Source organism: Xyrauchen texanus, chromosome 42, assembly GCF_025860055.1.
Source record: "Xyrauchen texanus isolate HMW12.3.18 chromosome 42, RBS_HiC_50CHRs, whole genome shotgun sequence".
NCBI lineage: Eukaryota > Metazoa > Chordata > Actinopteri > Cypriniformes > Catostomidae > Xyrauchen > Xyrauchen texanus.
In genome coordinates, this window is record NC_068317.1 from 23,184,368 (window position 1) to 23,202,681 (window position 18,314).

Below are 18,314 nucleotides of genomic sequence, written 5' to 3' on the forward strand. Positions count from 1 at the left end.
TGGACACATGGTAGTAGGAGGAAGGGTGTTTGGTGTTTTATTTGGAAAACATTGGCCACATAGAGGAAACTGACAAATTGTTTACGTTGCTTGAGTTTGCACCTCACCAAAGTATCCTTTGCACACAGTCTACCCAGAAAGGAAGGACAAGTAAAGAACAGTATTCCCACAAATAAAAACCGTAAACAGAACATCACAGAATGCATGAAATGAAACAACCTAAGGCGAACATTTTCATCCTAACAATGCTATGCATGCAAAAATTAGAGCATGCCTGGAAACACATACACATGCATGCAAATTGTGTGTTTGGGGGAAGTTTAAATGATAATGCATGTGTAAATATTCCATCTGCCATTAATCAAGAGTTTAATGTGAGAGAAGAGAGTTTAAAGTAAACAGACTTGGCAAAACATTCAAAATCTACCATAATCTTTTAAACAACCAGACAAATGTACTCTTCACCATGTTATAACTCAAATCAAGTCCAGTTAATAAACACAAGGTCTAGTGTACTTTGTCGTAAGGGAACCACAGCTGAGGTTGACTGAATCTGTAATAACATCTATTTGATGATTAAGAATAAATAGATCACAATAAAAAATGTATTTGCTTTATTTAGCTGTATGCAAAAATAAATGTGCATGCGTGGTAAACATATACACACATATATATATATATATTTGTCACAAAAGAGTATTAACAGGAAATTCAAATCAGCTCAGCAAAAACAGACTGCAGACTAATTCAGACGCAAGCCTAACAGTTAATACAAATATATCCGATGGCTGTCTCCCCCTACTGGTGGTATTGAAACTGGTTTAGAATTCAGACGAATTGGACTTGTACTTACAAATCTATATACAATCTATAAAAGACATTAAGGACATGTAGTAATAGTGGCTTAATCAGAAGTTAAAGGGATAGTTCATCCATAAATTAATTTACTCATCCTCATGTTGGTCCAACCCATATGACTTCTAATCTTCTGTAAATCACAAAAGATGTTAAGCAGTATGTTAGTCTCAGTTGCCATTGACTTGCATTAAAAAAAAATTTCTCCATACAATGAAAGTGAACGGTGACTGTCTTTCTACATACTAATCTAATTTTATGCTCAACAGAATAAAGTCAAATGGGTTTTAACAACATGAGGTTGAGTAAATGATGACATTTTGGGGGATGTACTATCCCTTTTAATCAGAAGAATCATCAGTTAACCAGAAGGTGTTTTTGGTTTTCTGATGGCTTCTGTCATGTGTGGCACTACGTGCCTTTTCCACAGACTGTATTTGCGTAATCATAGCCAGAAAATGGGACAAAAAGCATTGAATACAGCCCATGTACTGTAAAATTCACATTTTACATATTAAGAATTATAAAATATATCAAAAACCTTGTTTCTGTGTGCCATAATTCAATGTGAACAACCAGAAGTTGCATTTATCCTTTGGAGTCTGCGTAATATCTGAACTGCAAGCAGGTTAAAAATTGTTAAAATGTGTAACTGTAGTGTTCGAAATTTTTTAACAACAATTTAAAGAAATAAAAACGCAAGTTTGTCTCTTAGTACCTTTTGATTAGTGTGTAATATTGAGTTATGAAGGCATATCAGTATAACTGAAGGCACTGTAACACATTCTCACACACACACACACACACACACACACACCATTTGCCATGGTGGTGACATAGCCTTGTGCCAGGCTATATGCACCTTAAGGCCACGTGAAGTGTCGAAAGCCCACTGGCAGGAGGTCATAGGGCAGACCCGGAGGTCATGGGGCAGACCCAGATGCCACGGGCCGACTGACTGGGAGGACTGGCTGATGGACCACCTATGCCTCCTACTGTGCTAACTTGTTGTGCTTTAGCCATCCGGCGCTCCGCTCGTTGTTGTGAGCGTCGCTCCTCCGCCCTCCATTGTTGTTGGAGGGCGACTGCCTCTGAAGTAGCGTCCTTCACGAGCCTCCTCCACAGAGGCCGATCTTGACACCGCTGGAACCAGTCAGCGGCAAGTCCACTCAGCTCCACATCCTCCTGTACCACATCCCTCCATCTCCTCTCTAGCCCGTACTGCGCCTGTTTAGCCCCCTCAAACAAAAGCTGTTTAGGCATGAGGTGGCTGGGCATGCAGGCTACATGGCCCAGCCAACGCAGCCTTGCCTGCCAGAGGAGTTCACCGATAGGACTTTGTCCAGATCTTTCAAGGATTTATGAGCTCCTCACACAATCCAGCCTAGTTAAACCCAGGATGGATCATAGGCAGGCCATCCTAAATGTTTCTCACCGGCAAAGATGTTCCATTAACGGAGTCCACCTTCAGCAAGCATAGAGAAGGGAGGGAATGACTGGGGCCGAGAAGACCTGAAGCTTCGTGTGGAGCGACAGTCCAGGTAGCTTCCACGCAGCGTTATGCAACCGATGAAAAGATAATGCCGCTGCTAAACTGGAGCCAGTCGTGAGCACACTGCCCAGGTACAGGAAACACTCCACTCTCTACACAACTGCTCGATCACCATTTGGTAGTGTCACCTTCTTAGTGGCAAGCTCCAGGTTCAGAAGCAGCTCTTCCAACTCCTCCTCTGAGTGAGCAGCAATTACCAGATCATCGGCATACATAACATGGTTGAGCAATAGGGAGCCATCCCTTGACCGCACCCGGGCATTAAATCAGCCTCCTATTGTATGTGTACGAGATGGAAATTCCTCTGGTACAGCTATTGAAAGCTTCATGAACTACGTGGTCCAAATAGATGTTTAATAATGTGGGAGCAAGGGGAAATCCCTGTCGCACACCAAGGTGTACAGGGAATGGCTCTGACTCCCAACCACGTAGTTTTACCCGGGCCCGCTCACCATCATGAAGGTCCTTAATGATCATGAGCAGAGGGTCAGGGACTCTGAAAGCACGAAGAACAACCAGAGTCCAGGCCTACTGATACCTACTGGTATCATAGGCCTTGACCAGGTAAATTTTTTTTTTTGGGAATTCCCTGCACTGTAGCAGATGGACAGCAATATATCACAAACAAACAAACATGCACGCGCGCGCACGCGCGCACGCACGAGGACTCTCTATAGACATAATGATTTTTATACTGTATGAACTATATTTACCGTATTTACATTTTCATAAAAACATTGTTAAATATGTTTAAGCAATTTCAATAATGTTGACACTAGAAATGTCCTCATAAACCACATTTATAGAATAATACCCTTGTAATTATCAGTCTGTAACCTAAAACAATTTCCTCATAAACCACACACACCTATACATAAACTTTACAATGTGTGTTCATATCTTTGGCAGAAACAGCTGACAGCTGTTTAGGAATATAATGTGTGTCCCTGAGGTCCTGTACAGATAGTAGCAAACAGACCACACACAGCGTGGCACCATGGCACTGAATATCATTTAACACGTCCAACTCTTTACACACACACACACACACACACACACACACACACACACACACACACACACACACACACACACACACACACACAAGAAATACCAAATACACATGCACAAACACATGCACACATCTAACATTTGAAATTACGGGATATGTGCTCCATTCTCTGGGCTGCCGAGTAAATGTTATAAAAAGGTACAAAGGGTAAAGTTTCAATATTGTGGATTGAGACTGGATCAAAAGCAGTTCATAAATGTTTATTATAAGAAAATAAAACTAGCGTTAGGGGGCAGTATTAAAACCAGCCTGTGAAAGAGTGCAGAGCAAGTCCGGTGGTTTTCATTCCACACACATTCCTCCTCCCCAGCTGGTGGACATCATCTAAATCTCTGGTTCTCAACCGGTGGGGCACGCCCCCGGAAGGGAAAAAAAACTGGAAAAAAAAATGTTTGGGCACATTTTTTTTATCACTACTGTGATAAAAAATTTATTTTTACTGTCATAAAAAGTTATAGTTTTGTATATACATAACTCCTGAATAAAAATTAAAATGTGTTTGGACTGATTTAAAAAAAAAAGCTTTGAACAAATTTGATTGGTTTGTCGATAGTGAGCGCAAATGCAGGTGATAAGCGGTTTCATTACGCGAGTCATTGAGTCGTTCATTCAAACGATTCGTTCAAACGGCCGATTCATCAAGAATGAGACAGATGTTTGTGAATGGGTCATTGAATCTTTGACTCAACCGATTCATTCACAACACTGAATCATTCAAAACACGATTGAGTATTGCTGTGAGATGCGCTATGGCTATGCTGTGATCTTTGTTTGGATTCATCGGATCTATTTTCGCTGCTAAAATAGACCAAAACAGTCATTATTTCGTCTTAATATTATAGTGACTTAATATTATTAACTTGTTTGTTGAACTGTCATCGTGAGGTGATGGTAAATTAAGTGATGGTCAATTGTCAGCTCTCTTGGTCGTCAGGTCGTGTGATGTATGTTGCTGAACGGTATTCAAATGTTATAAATATAAAAACACCACATTTTGAAATTTAACTGCAGTATGTCAATTTAGTTTATTTGTGTGTGCTGCACTCATAGACTTTAGAAAACGGCGCTCATTTGTTTGATATCAACCTGTCTTTGCAAGGCCGCGAAACTCATGTTTTGCTCCTTGCAGACAAAGTGCACGCCTTCACACAAAAACTAGACCTCTGGCATGGCCGCATCAGTCGAGGGAACTGCGCCATGTTCCCCAGCCTTGCAGACTTTATCACTGATGCAGGCACGTCACACGATTTCTCCTCCCTATTTCAATCAGCGTCTGAGCACCTGTCAGCAATGAGAAAACAATTTGCGACGTACTTTAAAGAGGATTATCGCTCTTTTGCGTGGGTTCGAGATCCGTTTGTGTGCACAGCAAATGAGCTATCAGTTGATATGCAGGAACAGCTTATTGAGCTGAAGAGTGACAGTAGACTGAAGGAACTCTTTAGCTCCTGCCCTCTTTCGTCATTCTGGGCAGCATTGATGCAGGAATAGCCTGAACTCTGTAACGTCGCCTTGAAGATTCTCCTTCCTTTCGCGTCGACATATTTGTGTGAGGCAGGATTCTCAAAAATGACTGCACTCAAAACGAAATACCGCAATCGTGCACAAATCGAGGATGATCTGAGGCTATGTTTATCAAACATTGAGCCAAGAATTGAGGATCTTTGCAAGGCAAAGCAGGCTCAGGTCTCACATTAACATCACCTACCAGCAAGCTTCTGTAAAAAATGCAGATGATGCCTACTATTAGGCCTAGTAATAATAACAATAATAAAGCATAAATTAATATCAGAGGTCTGGTGCCAATTCCCAATTATAGCAATAGCCTAGTAATGATAATAGGCCTACTGATGATGATAATAATAATAATAATAACAACAATAAAGCATGTAACCTTATATTGCTATATAATATAATTATATAGCAATAGCGTAGTAATGATGATAGGCCTACTACTACTCATAATAATAATAATAATAATAATGCCTGCAAGCTCACATTAGAAGTCTGGTGCTACTGCCAATTATAATAATAATAATAATAATAATAATAATAACAACAATAAAGCATGTAACCTCATATAATTATATAGCAACAGCCTAGTAATAATAATAGGCCTACTACTACTCATAATAATAATAATGCCTGCAAGCTCACTTTAGAAGTCTGGTGCTACTGCCAATTATAATAATAATAATAATAATAATAATAACAACAACAATAAAATGCACGGGGTGGGGGGCACTGGGGCCCCAACTGCAATGAACCAGCTTTGGGGGGCCCAGCTTGCAAAAGGTTGAGAACCCCTGATCTAAATCATGAATTGAGTGTATCCCTCCGCCCCTGTAACGATAACGTCCATCCAGATTCTCATTGCCTCTGGAGAGGGCGCCACCATGTAGTACACCCGATCATGAGTCTTCACACTGAAAGTTAATGAAGAGTTCGGACTCTGTGGAGGATGAAATAGATGGGGAGTTCACAGTTTGGCCTCTAGTGGGCAGCACTGGAACACATGATATAAAACCTCTCTTGTAACTAGACAACAGAAGAAATCAAACTTGATGCTGTTTTACTTTCGTGCACAATTTTGCAGTGCATTTTATTCTAAATTTCCAAGTTAAATCAAATAATGGATGTTAAATATATTATGAATTCCATTTCATGTTGTCTTATCAAGTATTAATACGTTTACTTTGATAATTATTAGCCAAAATGGAAAAGCACTTTGGTACCTTGTGGGCACTCTTTAAGTGGTCATAATACACTTCCTCTATGGCCTGGAAATAAACCGCTCCTTTCAGTTTGGCCTCATGTTTATCTGAAAACACACACACACACACACACACACACACACACACACACACACACACACACACACACACACACACACACACACACACACACACACACACACACACACACACAAATCAATGATAATGTAATCTGTATTGACCAACTTTATGTATCAACCAAGATATTCTTCTGACCTGCATAGTAGGACAATGTCCTGCGGTTCCGGTCAAAAACAAACCAGCGCTTCTTCCAGGTTTTGATTTTGCCGCCCATCTTTATGAGGAAGCCCTTGCAGGTTTTCTCTGTGATGGAAACATGGTAACAGATTTCGGTGTTGTGTCCGGCCGATTCGATATGGCCTCGAAGGTCAAAGTCATCCTTTCTTACAGGTAGGTAGCGTGTCAGGGGACGAGACTGAGACAAGGACAAATGTCACATGTATGGTCAGTATACAAGGCATTGCAGATTAACATACATTTTTATTCAGTGTGTTTGTACAAAACAAACACATCTAAAATAAAGATTTCAAAAAAAAAATCTGTGTGGTGTCTGTGCAAGCAAAATTTACAGCCATGATGCCAGGGTGGCTGGGCACTGTTATGGGGTTGCAAGATATTTGTTTACTGGCCCAAGCCAAAAGAGCCCACTGGCAAGTCTCTGTTATATTGTGGTCCCTAGATATGGCTTTCGGCTGCAGATGGCACATGATTGAAACAGCACTTAAGAGTATTTGAATAGATTTTATTCCTTTTGTAGACTAATTAAACAAAGAAATCGCATGACATGTTCTTGGAAAATGTCTCTACGTTAACAATCGTACAGATGTTAGGTAAGTTTGCACCAGCTCTCTAATAACTCTGTACAGTAGTGTGTTTATGTTGACTGAACTTAACTGACTAAATGGGAATTCACTGTCAGCCTCAAAGTAGGTGGAGCTCCATGTCACACCAGAAGTATTTTCTGCCCTGGCGAGCTGCTACGAACCACAGAATCAAACTAAAAAACACCTTTTTGAACAGTTTTTTAAAAATTGACATCACACCTTTTGTTCTTCTATTTCGTAGGAAGTGTGCAGGGGCCTTAAGGATGAGCAATAGTAATAGTGATGCTCTCCATATGTTCACAGTGCTCACCTGTGCTCGCTGTTTCTCACGAAGTTTCACCTCTCTCTCGATGAGTTTCTGCCTCCTGCCGGCCTCTTCTTGCAATCGCTTTTCCAGCTCTTCTCGTCTTCTCCTCTCCTCTTCAAGAGCCCTGCTCTTGCTCTCCATCTCTCTCTCCTGACACGCACAAACAAATTACACTGTTTGGTACAGACACACTGAAATAAGCTGCTTTTTAAATTCATAATCTCTGTTCCAGTGAAGAATCCCATGGCAAAACATTAGACATGTAAAGAACAACTTCTTTGCCCCAATGCTCATGCATTTAAAACTGAATTTGTTTCTGTTTACGGCTGAATGGTAAACTTATAACACAGTAAATAAGCTTGGAGTTAGAGATCCATGAAGATTGTTACCAAATGGAGCTCATTCATCAATTGAACTTATGGTCTACAGTTAGACTGGACTGTGAAACTATGGCTACATTCACACCAGCACACAGTCTCTGATTTCAGGTTCAGCAGGATGTGTCAGGTTTGTATAGCCGTTTTATTACCCTGTATTCTAGGAGCTGGTGCTTCTCCATCTGAGCTTCCCGGAGAAGACGTTCCATCTCCTCGATCTTCGAAACAGTGGATGTGGTGGCACTGCCAAAAGTAAATGAGATAAAGCATTACATTTCACTCCTACACACAAGACCTCCCACAATCTAACACCCACGAAACCCAGCAATATGACCCAGCTGGGCACTAAAATATCCCTGAGACTAATGCATGCATTGCAAACTTAAACATGTCGTATGTTCAAATGTATTTACATATACATGGTCTAGTTGTAGAACACAGAAGGAATCAATGAAGCTGGTCATTGCTGGAAAGCATTAGCAGTCCAGGCAGCGAGAGCCTGAGAGACTCTGAGTCTGATGCTTTCCATTTAAACTTCAAAAAGAACACGTGGAATAGATCTGACCAGCCCCTCCCTTCTGTAAAACTTAAATTTCCCCTAAAACCTCCCCTGTAAAGAATACATATGAATCATACACTTCATGTCAGACCCATACCCATCCCATTTGTCTTTATAGACATTCCCCAAACCACAGCTGTCAATGAAACAATACATACTTCACAATAATAAGCTTTTCATTACCACATGCCTTTTTAGTTTCTAAATAGATTTGCATAAAATATCAGTGCTTCCAAGGCAACAAAATAATAGTGCAAATTTTTGGGAAGCTATAGTTTTAGACATGGTGCATCAGAATGAAATGGTGCATCAGAGCAGCCTTAAAACCAATTATCAACACATAACATGACAATATTTGAATCCACTGGGCAGACCCATCATGCTAACATCTGAACTCTCATGCAAACTACAGCTATTGCAAATTCATAACAAATAACAAAATAAAAACAATAAATTGTCATGTTCTTGTTTCTTCTTCCCTCCTATATTCAATCCATTCCTTCACCAGCACATCTTTCTGGTTACCTTGTTTTCTTTAACATCACACTTTGTGAATTTCAGTGATCACAGTTACAGTTATTTCATCTTTATTGTATCTTACCAGTGATGCTGGAGATGAACAGACATCATTCTTGCTCAAGAACCTGAAGATCAAGCAGCAAAAACTGAAATATACTACACAAAGACCCAAGCCCAGGTTGAACCAGTGCTCTGCAGATGATTACTTTCAAACTGCAGAAAAAAAGAAATCCGTTTCCTCTAACTGTTCCTGCTGTAACCTGAGTGGGCCCATCCCTGGAGCTGAAGAGGGGGTTCATATGGTTCTTCCTGGGCCCCTCAGTACATTATTCAAGCAAACCGCACAAAGTAAACAAGCACCGGTCCATTGCCTCCAGCATACACATTCACAGCATAAACACACGTCATCGCCCTGAGAAATTATCTCACTTGATTTTATCTGTTATATTGTCTTTGCTAATGTTTTCAGTTAATCACTTTGGAGCAGACCTGAGGTTTAGTGTAACCTACATGAGATGGCCAAAGCAATGCATTTGAATATGTCTATGTCTATCTCTCTATTCTTTACTCCTTTTAAATTGCCCTCTTCCGCAACAATTCACTCATTTCACACGACGGAACCATTTGTTCCAGGCTGAACTATTGGCTTGATCTACAAAAGGATCAGTGGAGATGTTTTGGATTATGGAAGATTCTAAACTGGTGTATGTCATGGTGAGTTGACATGATCCGTCTGTAGGCTACGGGTCTGGAAACAAACACATTTACTTGACAATGGGGACATACCATAATCTTCTATTGTTTTTATATAAAGCTAATTATTATGACTATATACTGTTGATTTGCACACCTCTAGGTGTTTGTGATGGAAATAAAGTGGGTTCATGAGATTAATAGAAAAACTAATGCTTAATTAAATGAAATAAAAAAGTAAAATACATTTTTTTTTAAAATGTCAAATGTATAAAACTATCAAAATGTAGTTGTTATGAATGAGGCAGCGAAGGCAGACGAGGAGACTTACTTTATTGATTAAGCAAACTAACAAACACAAAGGAAAAACCCTCAATGGGGAAATAAACATAAAACTAGAAAAACACGGGCAATAAACATAAAACTAGAAAAACACGGGCAGGGGAAACATACCAGGCTAACAACAACATTCAACGATAGACAAGGACTGGACAAAGAACCAGGGTATAAATACAAAAACATGGGACAAAGGGGCCAATGAACAAACAGAACTCAAACAAGGTGATTAACAGAAGCAAAATGGCAGATTAACGAGGGCAGGTGCAAACAATGAACGGTGAACACAAAAGCTAACAAAGAGAATATGGAGTTACACAAGGGACAAAAGTGAAAACTAAGGAATGCAAAAGTGACAAAAATGGCAAACAAAAGGGCAACAGTGAAACAAGACAAGGTATACATAACAGAGCCCCTCCTCAAAGGATCGGATTCCAGACGATCCTATAGAATAAAAAACCAAGGACAAAAAAACTCACAAAAAACAAAATGAGGGCACAAGGGGCAGACAGGCAGACCAGGGGGGTACAAGAACAGGAAGGCAGTCCAAGGGGCACAGAGGGCAGGCAGGAAGTCCTGGGGGGCACAGAGGGCAGGCAGGAAGTCCAAGGGGGCAACGAGGGGCAGACAAGCAGTCCAGGGGGCAACGAGGGGCACAAAGGGCAAGGACAGGTTCAGGTGGTCTGGGAGCTGGCCACCGGGCAAGGATAGGTTCAGGAGGCCTGGGAGCTGGCCACAGGGCAAGGATAGGTTCAGGAGGCCTGGGAGCTGGCCACAGGGTAAGGATAGGTTCAGGAGGTCTGGGAACTGGACACAGGGCAAGGATAGGTGCAGGTGGTCTGGGAGCTGGCCACAGGGCAAGGACAGGTCTGGGGGACCGGGGAGGAGGCCACTGGACAGGAACAGGGTCAGGGGGCCTGGGAAGAGGCCACAGGTCAGGAACAGGGTCAGGGGCCCTGGGAGGAGGCCACCGGACAGGGGCAGGTTCAGGAGGCCTGGGAGGAGGCCACAGGACAGGGACTGGGTCAGGGGGGCCCGGGAGGAGGCCACAGGACAGGGGCCGGGTCAGAAGGCCTGGGAGGAGGCCACAGGACAGGGACTGGATCAGGGGGCCTGGGAGGAGGCCACAGGATAGGGGCCGGGTCAGGAGGCCTGGGAGGAGGCCACAGGACAGGGACTGGGTCAGGGGGCCCGGGAGGAGGCCACAGGACAGGGGCCGGGTCAGGAGGCCTGGGAGGAGGCCACAGGTCAGGAACAGGGTCAGGGGCCCTGGGAGGAGGCCATAGGACAGGAACAGGGTCAGGGGCCCTGGGAGAAGACCCTAGAGGTGGTGACCTGGAAGGCTCTGGCGGCGGGGCCGATGGAGGTGGCACCATAGGAGGCTCTAGAGGAGGAGGCCTGGAAGGCTCTGAGGACGGAGCTGAGGAAGGCTCAGGAGGCGGAGCCGAGGAAGGCTCAGGAGGCGGAGCCGAGGAAGGCTCAGGAGGCGGAGTCGAGGAAGGCTCAGGAGTCTCTGGGGCCTGAGCCGTAGGAGGCTCAGGAGGCTCTGGGGGCGGAGCCGTAGGAGGCTCTGGAGGCGGAGCCGTAGGAGGCTCGGGAGGTTCTGGAGGCGGAGCCGTAGGAGGCTCGGGAGGCGGAGCCGTAGGAGACTCGGGAGGCGGAGCCGTGGGAAGTTCTGGAGGCTCAGGAGGCAGAGCCGTGGGAGGCTCAGGAGGCAGAGCCGTGGGAGGCTCAGGAGGCAGAGCCGTGGGAGGCTCAGGAGGAGGAGCCCTGGCAGACTCGAGAGACTTGAGAGATGGTGCCCTGGGAGGCTCGAGAGGCTTGAGAGGCGGAGCCCTGGGAGGCTCGAGAGGTGGAGCTCTGGAAAGCTCGGGAGGCGAGTGTTATTCCAAACACAAAGGAATAATTTATTTAATATCTAAAATAGGGAGTAACGGAATACATGTAACTGTATTACGTATTTAAAATACAAAATATGAGTAACTGTATTCCACTACAGTTACAATTTAAATAATCGGTATTTAGAATACAGTTACATCCAAAAACTATTTTGATTTTATTGTAATTTGTTTAATTTAATATTTAGTCCTTTCAGATGGAAAATATGTATACATATGAATGACATGATCCAAAGTACATTTGAACAGCAGTGAAACACTTTCTTATGATGTGTTACATTCATACGAGCAGACAGAGAAGTAAGTTTGAAGTAAGTTTGGAGCAGAAGAAATAGAAATAAACCTTGTGTAAATTGTCAGCTTTACGTTAAGCTAAAATGCTATTTCTGGCCATTTTACATGCACATGTTGCCAGACATGATCATATTTTTTTAGCAAGAAAATTCACATTAGATCATCATTTCTTTTTTTCTAGTAAGACCTTTGATATTAGTGCCAAAATAATTTTCTTGATAACAATTTTTGTATTGTTTTCCTGTAAAATATCAAAAAATCATTAAAACGAGATAAATCTGATTAATCTTGTTTTAGAAACAACACTACATAAGATATTTAGATTTTTCAGAGAATGTATTTTTAACATGTGTATTTTGTCTTACTGAGTTTTTATAGTCAAAACAAGTGAATAAATCTACCAGTGCTGGAGAAGTAATCCAAAGTATTTAGAATACATTACTGACCTTGAGTAATCTAATGGAATATGTTACAAATCACATTTTACAGCATGTATTCTGTACTGGAATACATTTAAAAAGTAACCCTGTACACACACACACGTTGGTCTACCTATCATTATGAGGACTTTCCATAGACATAATGACTTTTATACTGTACAAACTATAGATTCTATCCTCTAAACCTAACACAACTCCTAAAACTAACCCTCACAGAAAACCTTCTGCATTTTTACATTTTCAATAAAACATTGTTTAGTATGATTTTTAAGCGATTTGAATTATGGGGACACTAGAAATGTCCTCATAAATCACATTTATAGCATAATACCCTTGTAATTACTAATTTGTAACTTACAAAATTGTCCTCGTAAATCACAAAAACACGCACACACACACACGCGCGTGCGCATGCACGCACGCACACACACTCACACAATGAGGGAGGTTTTGTTAGATTACATTTTTAAGTTATCAAACTATAGCCAAGTAAACACATCTGTTTACACATACACAAATTCAATCATTGACAAAATGGCAAATTCCAATTGAAAGTGCCCTATTCCCTCCAAAGGGCAGAACACTTGACTTGGGAACTCTGAAGGGAGCAAGGTATTTGTGGAGCGGAGGGGGGCGGGGCCAGGTCGGAATATCGAGCGCCCGGTCCCCAATCGGCCTGAGGCCGGTGACGATTGTTCGAGAGAGAGAGAATTACGGGCATGTCCGCATGTGTGTTTGTTTATGTTGTGTTTTAAGTTTCTTATTAAATTATTATTTATGTTGACAAGCCGGTTCTTGCCTCCTCCTTGCCCATCGTTTAACGGTTTTACAGTATTACTGTATGAACGTATCCTTCGCTAACAGTCTTGTGGAAGCGACCTCCGGGAAAATATGTTTTTTTTCACTTTCTTTGGAATAACACTTTGAGTGTCGTACCATCAGGCAGTGACCTGCAAGGGTGCAAAAATATAGTTTGGAATCTGATCAAAAAAGACTAATGGAAATACACTCACCTGAAGACATTGTCGGGCGAGCAGGCAGATATGCTCGTCTCCATACTGTCCGAGCTGTCCACACTCAGTGTGTCGAAGGGACATCCATTATCTTGATAACCGAAGGAGTTAAGATAGACATTGGTCTGCGACGATGCCCGGCCGCGAAGATCACTTAATCTTGTTTGGTGCTCCTCGCCAATGTGCTGCTGACTGTGCCCTGAGAAACATACCACCAACAAAATAAGGTAAACCATCTTCTAAAAAAAAAGCTTGCCTCATCCCAACACCTCAGGCTTTCAGGGCTAATTGAGCTTTACCTGAGAGACCAGCATCACCCACATGGACTAGTTCTCCATTTCTGCCGCCCAGCTCAGTGTCCACTGGCCAGTCACTGCCTAGGGCACACTGGGGCCTTTTACTCTGCTCACAAATACCAGCCACCGTGCAATAATATCTCGACAGCTTACGTGAAAGAAGTCCCAACTCTGAGATCCCAAACCCCAAGTACCTGGTCTCCAGCTATAAGTCTATAATAAAGACATGGATGGATATATCTGAGCTTGTTGTCTATTTAGGTTGCTTTCTTATGGGGATGTGAAGAGTAACTCATATCTGGGATGGCTATAGTGCAGCAAGATTTAGCCCAGCAGATGTGAGATTCCAATGCCAACTTGATAACATCAACCAGTTTGAGTAAGAGCGGAGACCCGCCTCTCTGATGCACTTACCCAGGGGACCTCCAGATAAAGCATCAGACAACACACAAAAACATTGACTCAATTTTCAACTACATTAGTAAAGTGGAAAAGTTCATACATTCATAAAGCTTTGGTGAATTCAAAACATCAAGCAAAGTAAAAAAAAGTTCACCATTAAACTCGTCAAGTTAAGAGGAACGTTCCAACCCTTTTGGAAACAGAATGGAAGCATTTACTGTCCTTCATCTAAACAAACAATTTTTCCACTATCTTCGCAAAACAGATAAATAAACCCACAAAGTTTCAACCCAGTTGCAATAAATACCTCCTATTGGACAACAGCACCGGTGGCTTAAAAGGCAATTTCAGATTCATTGGGCTTGATTTGCTTGTTTTGCTCAATGTAGCAAGGGTAACCAAGCTTTTCACACTTCACACTTCACTTAATGGGTATTGTCTTTATTTAACCCTATGTTCAGGCCACTTTAAACTTTGGGTTAAGCAAGTTTCACACTTGTAATTTTGAAAGAGGGTTAGCAGAGCTTTTAAAAGTAAAGTGTACAGATTTTTCTCTGCATTAAAATACTTTCTCTTATCCCAGCTTAATATGCAAAGATAACTCTAATTAAGCGATTTGTATGTTAATTTTCTCATAAACCCTAACACTGTATCCCAGAAGTGCTATACAAATTTCAGTTTGCTTTGAGCATCCATACCAACACAATAATGTAGACTCAACCAATGGCATGCGTTAGGGGTGGGACTATCTGTTTGTTCGATCAACAGCCGAGTGTGGGAGTATTCAGATATCTGTTTGAAAACAAACATTTATTTTTGCAATTCTGTTCGGTGATGCAGAATTTACACACTTCAGATTTAACCCTTAGTTATGAAGACCTGATTTGAAGCAGCCACTTCAAAGGTATACAGAGACAAACAATGAGGTTGTTATTAAATTAAATATTAATGTGCTAATTATTACATTAACTTAAAACTGTTAAAACTGAAAATGGCTTAAAGGTTCTGTAAGCAATTTTTTTAATGGAAAAATTTGCAAAAGAAAACAGATGTAGGCTTCGTTAAAAGAAAACAAAATGTGTCCGCGGACATTGATGCTTTTCACCTTCATCTTTTTGCTCATTACCACAGTAAGGATTGAGGAGTAACAGAATATATGTAACAGGATGTGGAGCGGAGGGGGGCGGGGCCGGTCGGAATATCGCGCGCCCGGTCCCCAATCAGCCTGATGAGGCGCGCGAGGGATAAAGGCGGCCGGTGACGATTGTTCGAGAGAGAGAGAATTACGGACATGTCCGTCATGTGTGTTTGTTTATGTGTTTTTGAGTTTCTCATTAAAATATAATTTATGTTGACAAGCCGGTTCTCGCCTCCTCCTTGCCCATCCTTCAACTGTGTTACACAGGATTACATATTTAAAATACAAAATACAAGTAACTGTATTCCACTACAGTTACAATTTAAATAAAATTAGAATTCAGTTACATTACACATGTACATTACCGAAGAGATTACTTTGCATTTTATTGTCATTTGTTTAATATTTAGTCCTTTCAGATGGAAAATATTTATAATTATAAATGATGCGATCCAAAATGCATTTGAACAGCGGTGAAACACTTTCTTATGAATGAATGAACATTACATTTGTATAGTGTTTTCTGACACTATACTCAAAGTGCTTTACACTGTGAACAGGGGACTCTCCTCAAACACCACCAGTGTGCAGCATCCACCTGGATGATGCGACGGCAGCCATAGTTCACCAGTATGCTCACCACACACCAGCTATTGGTGGAGAGGAGAGAGTAGAATTACAGAGCCAATTAGTGGATGTGGATTATTGGGAGGCCATGACTGAGAAAGGCCAATGGGGGAATTTAGCCAGGATACCAGGATTACACCCCTACTCTTTATGAGAAATGCTCTAGGATTTTTAATGACCACAGAGAGTGAGGACCTCGGTTTAACGTCTCATCTGAAGGACTTGCGTTACATTCATCCAAGCAGACAGAGAAGTAAGTTTTAAGGAAGTTTGGAGCAGAAGAAATAGAAATAACTCGTGTAAATTGTCAGCTTTACGCTAAGCTAAAATGCTATTTCTAGCCATTTTACATGCACATGTTGCCAGACATGATCATATTTTTTTACCAAGAAAATTCACATTAGATTATAATTTCTTTTTTCTAGTAAGACCTTTGATATTAGGACAAAAATCATATTCTTGATAATAATTTTTTAATTGTTTTCATGTAAAAATATCTAAAAATCCTTGAAACGAGATCAATTTGATTAATCTTGTTTTAGAAACAACACTGCATAAGATATTTAGATTTTTCAGAGAATGTATTTTTAACACGTTTATTTTGTCTTACTGTACTGGCAGAGTTTTTATTGTCAAAACAAGTGAAAATATCTACCAGTGCTGAAGAAGTAATCCAAAGTATTTAGAATACGTTACTGACCTTGAGTAATCTAACAGAATATGTTACATATTACATTTTACAGCATGTATTCTGTAATCTGTAATGGACTACATGTCAAAAGTAACCCTCCCAACCCTGCTCACAGTGTTGTCTTTGAAGCGGATCATTGATATATAATGTTTGTCAGTTGAGGGTGCTATTGTGCCACTGTTGAATTTGACAGCTAGGGATGGGCAATGATCCTACAGACACCCTTAATCATGCAGAACTGAATTAGCATGACATAATATCATTGTATGATTTTGAATATTGAATGAAGTTATTTAAAAGCTTTGTTATAAATGAATAATACAGCAGCTTTATTTCATACAAGATGCATTCATGTATGTAAAACATTAGTGCATGAAAGAAATAGTTTGCCCAAAAATAAACATTCTGTCCTCATTTACTTTCATGTTCCAAACCCACATCGATGCAGGTCTCAGAATCAACTATTTGAAATTCGCCTTTTGTATTCCACAGAAGATTTAAAGTCATACAAGTTTGTAATGAGGGTGAATACATTTTCATTTTTGGTCGAAATGAAAATGTATCCCTTTAAACTGAAACAACACTACAGGTTTTCCTATTTGAGTGACAGACTTATTAAAGGTAATGAGAGCAGAGATGACATGAGTTGTGAGGTGCACAGCCAATGAGATAATAAATGTCACCCGAAGAAGAACATTCTTCACCAGAGAGGACACATTAAGAGACTTTGACATAAATTCATTGGCAATTATATAATAGGCACATCAAAACTACTGTAGGTAGAAACATCTCACAGAGTGCCCTACCCTTTTTTAGATTTGCCTGCAGGAAGGAGAAAGTAATCCAAGATTACGTAAAGTCTGGCTAAAGAACGTTGAAATCTAAAGCACAACTTTTGATGTGTATGATGTAATGTTACATAATAACACTGTATATTTTCAACTGAGGTGTCTGTGACAGAGAGTCTTACCCTTGTGCAGGCGGTGTGTTTTCATGTGTGTGTCTTTAGGGGTGATGGCGAGGGCTTGGTTCAACATGCTCCCGCAGCTGGAGCTTTGAGCTAAAGGTGGATGAGACTACAGATAGAAAAATGGTGTCAGAATGGCCTTTTACTACACATAAGTGCTTAATGATATAGCCTAATATGCCTTTCTATATGTTTTAGCCTTTTGATGGTATTCAATATATATTTTGATATTGATGAATTTGCTCTTCTCCAACCAGAGGAACAAAACATTCTGACCAAACAGTTATTGTTGCCAAGTAAATTTATGATGTTCAAAGCAAGAATTAAAATACAGTAAAGATCTACAGTAGTTAAAAATAATCAAGAATAAATGAACTCTGTGAAGAATAATATTTATTAAATATTATTTAAACTCAGCAAAATAAGAAATGTCCCTTTTTCAGGACACTGTATTTTAAAGATAATTTTGTAAAAAATACAAATAACTTTACAGATCTTTATTGTAAAGGGTGTAAACAATGTTGTCCATGCTTGTTCAATGAACCATAAACAATTAATGAACATGCACCTGTGGAACAGTCATTGAGACACTAGCAGCTTACAGATGGCAGGCAATTAAGGTCACAGTTATAAAAACTTGGAAAAGTTTTAAAGAGACC

At 40.9% G+C, this 18,314-nt stretch overlaps 1 protein-coding gene across 1 annotated transcript in view; it reads right to left on the reverse strand.

Moving 5' to 3' along the window:
• Positions 1–21: 21 nt before the first annotated feature.
• LOC127634784 (pleckstrin homology-like domain family B member 1) overlaps positions 22–18,314 on the reverse strand; it is a 73,641-nt gene continuing 55,348 nt past the window's right edge. Inside the window, exons 14-20 of the mRNA XM_052114466.1 lie at positions 17,659–17,764; positions 13,535–13,733; positions 7,935–8,025; positions 7,409–7,555; positions 6,470–6,689; positions 6,215–6,300; positions 22–5,931 (exon numbers count right to left, since the gene is read on the reverse strand). Coding sequence (XP_051970426.1) covers positions 5,791–5,931; positions 6,215–6,300; positions 6,470–6,689; positions 7,409–7,555; positions 7,935–8,025; positions 13,535–13,733; positions 17,659–17,764 — 990 coding nt within the window. The 3' untranslated portion in view covers positions 22–5,790. The remainder of the gene's footprint in view (positions 5,932–6,214; positions 6,301–6,469; positions 6,690–7,408; positions 7,556–7,934; positions 8,026–13,534; positions 13,734–17,658; positions 17,765–18,314) is intronic.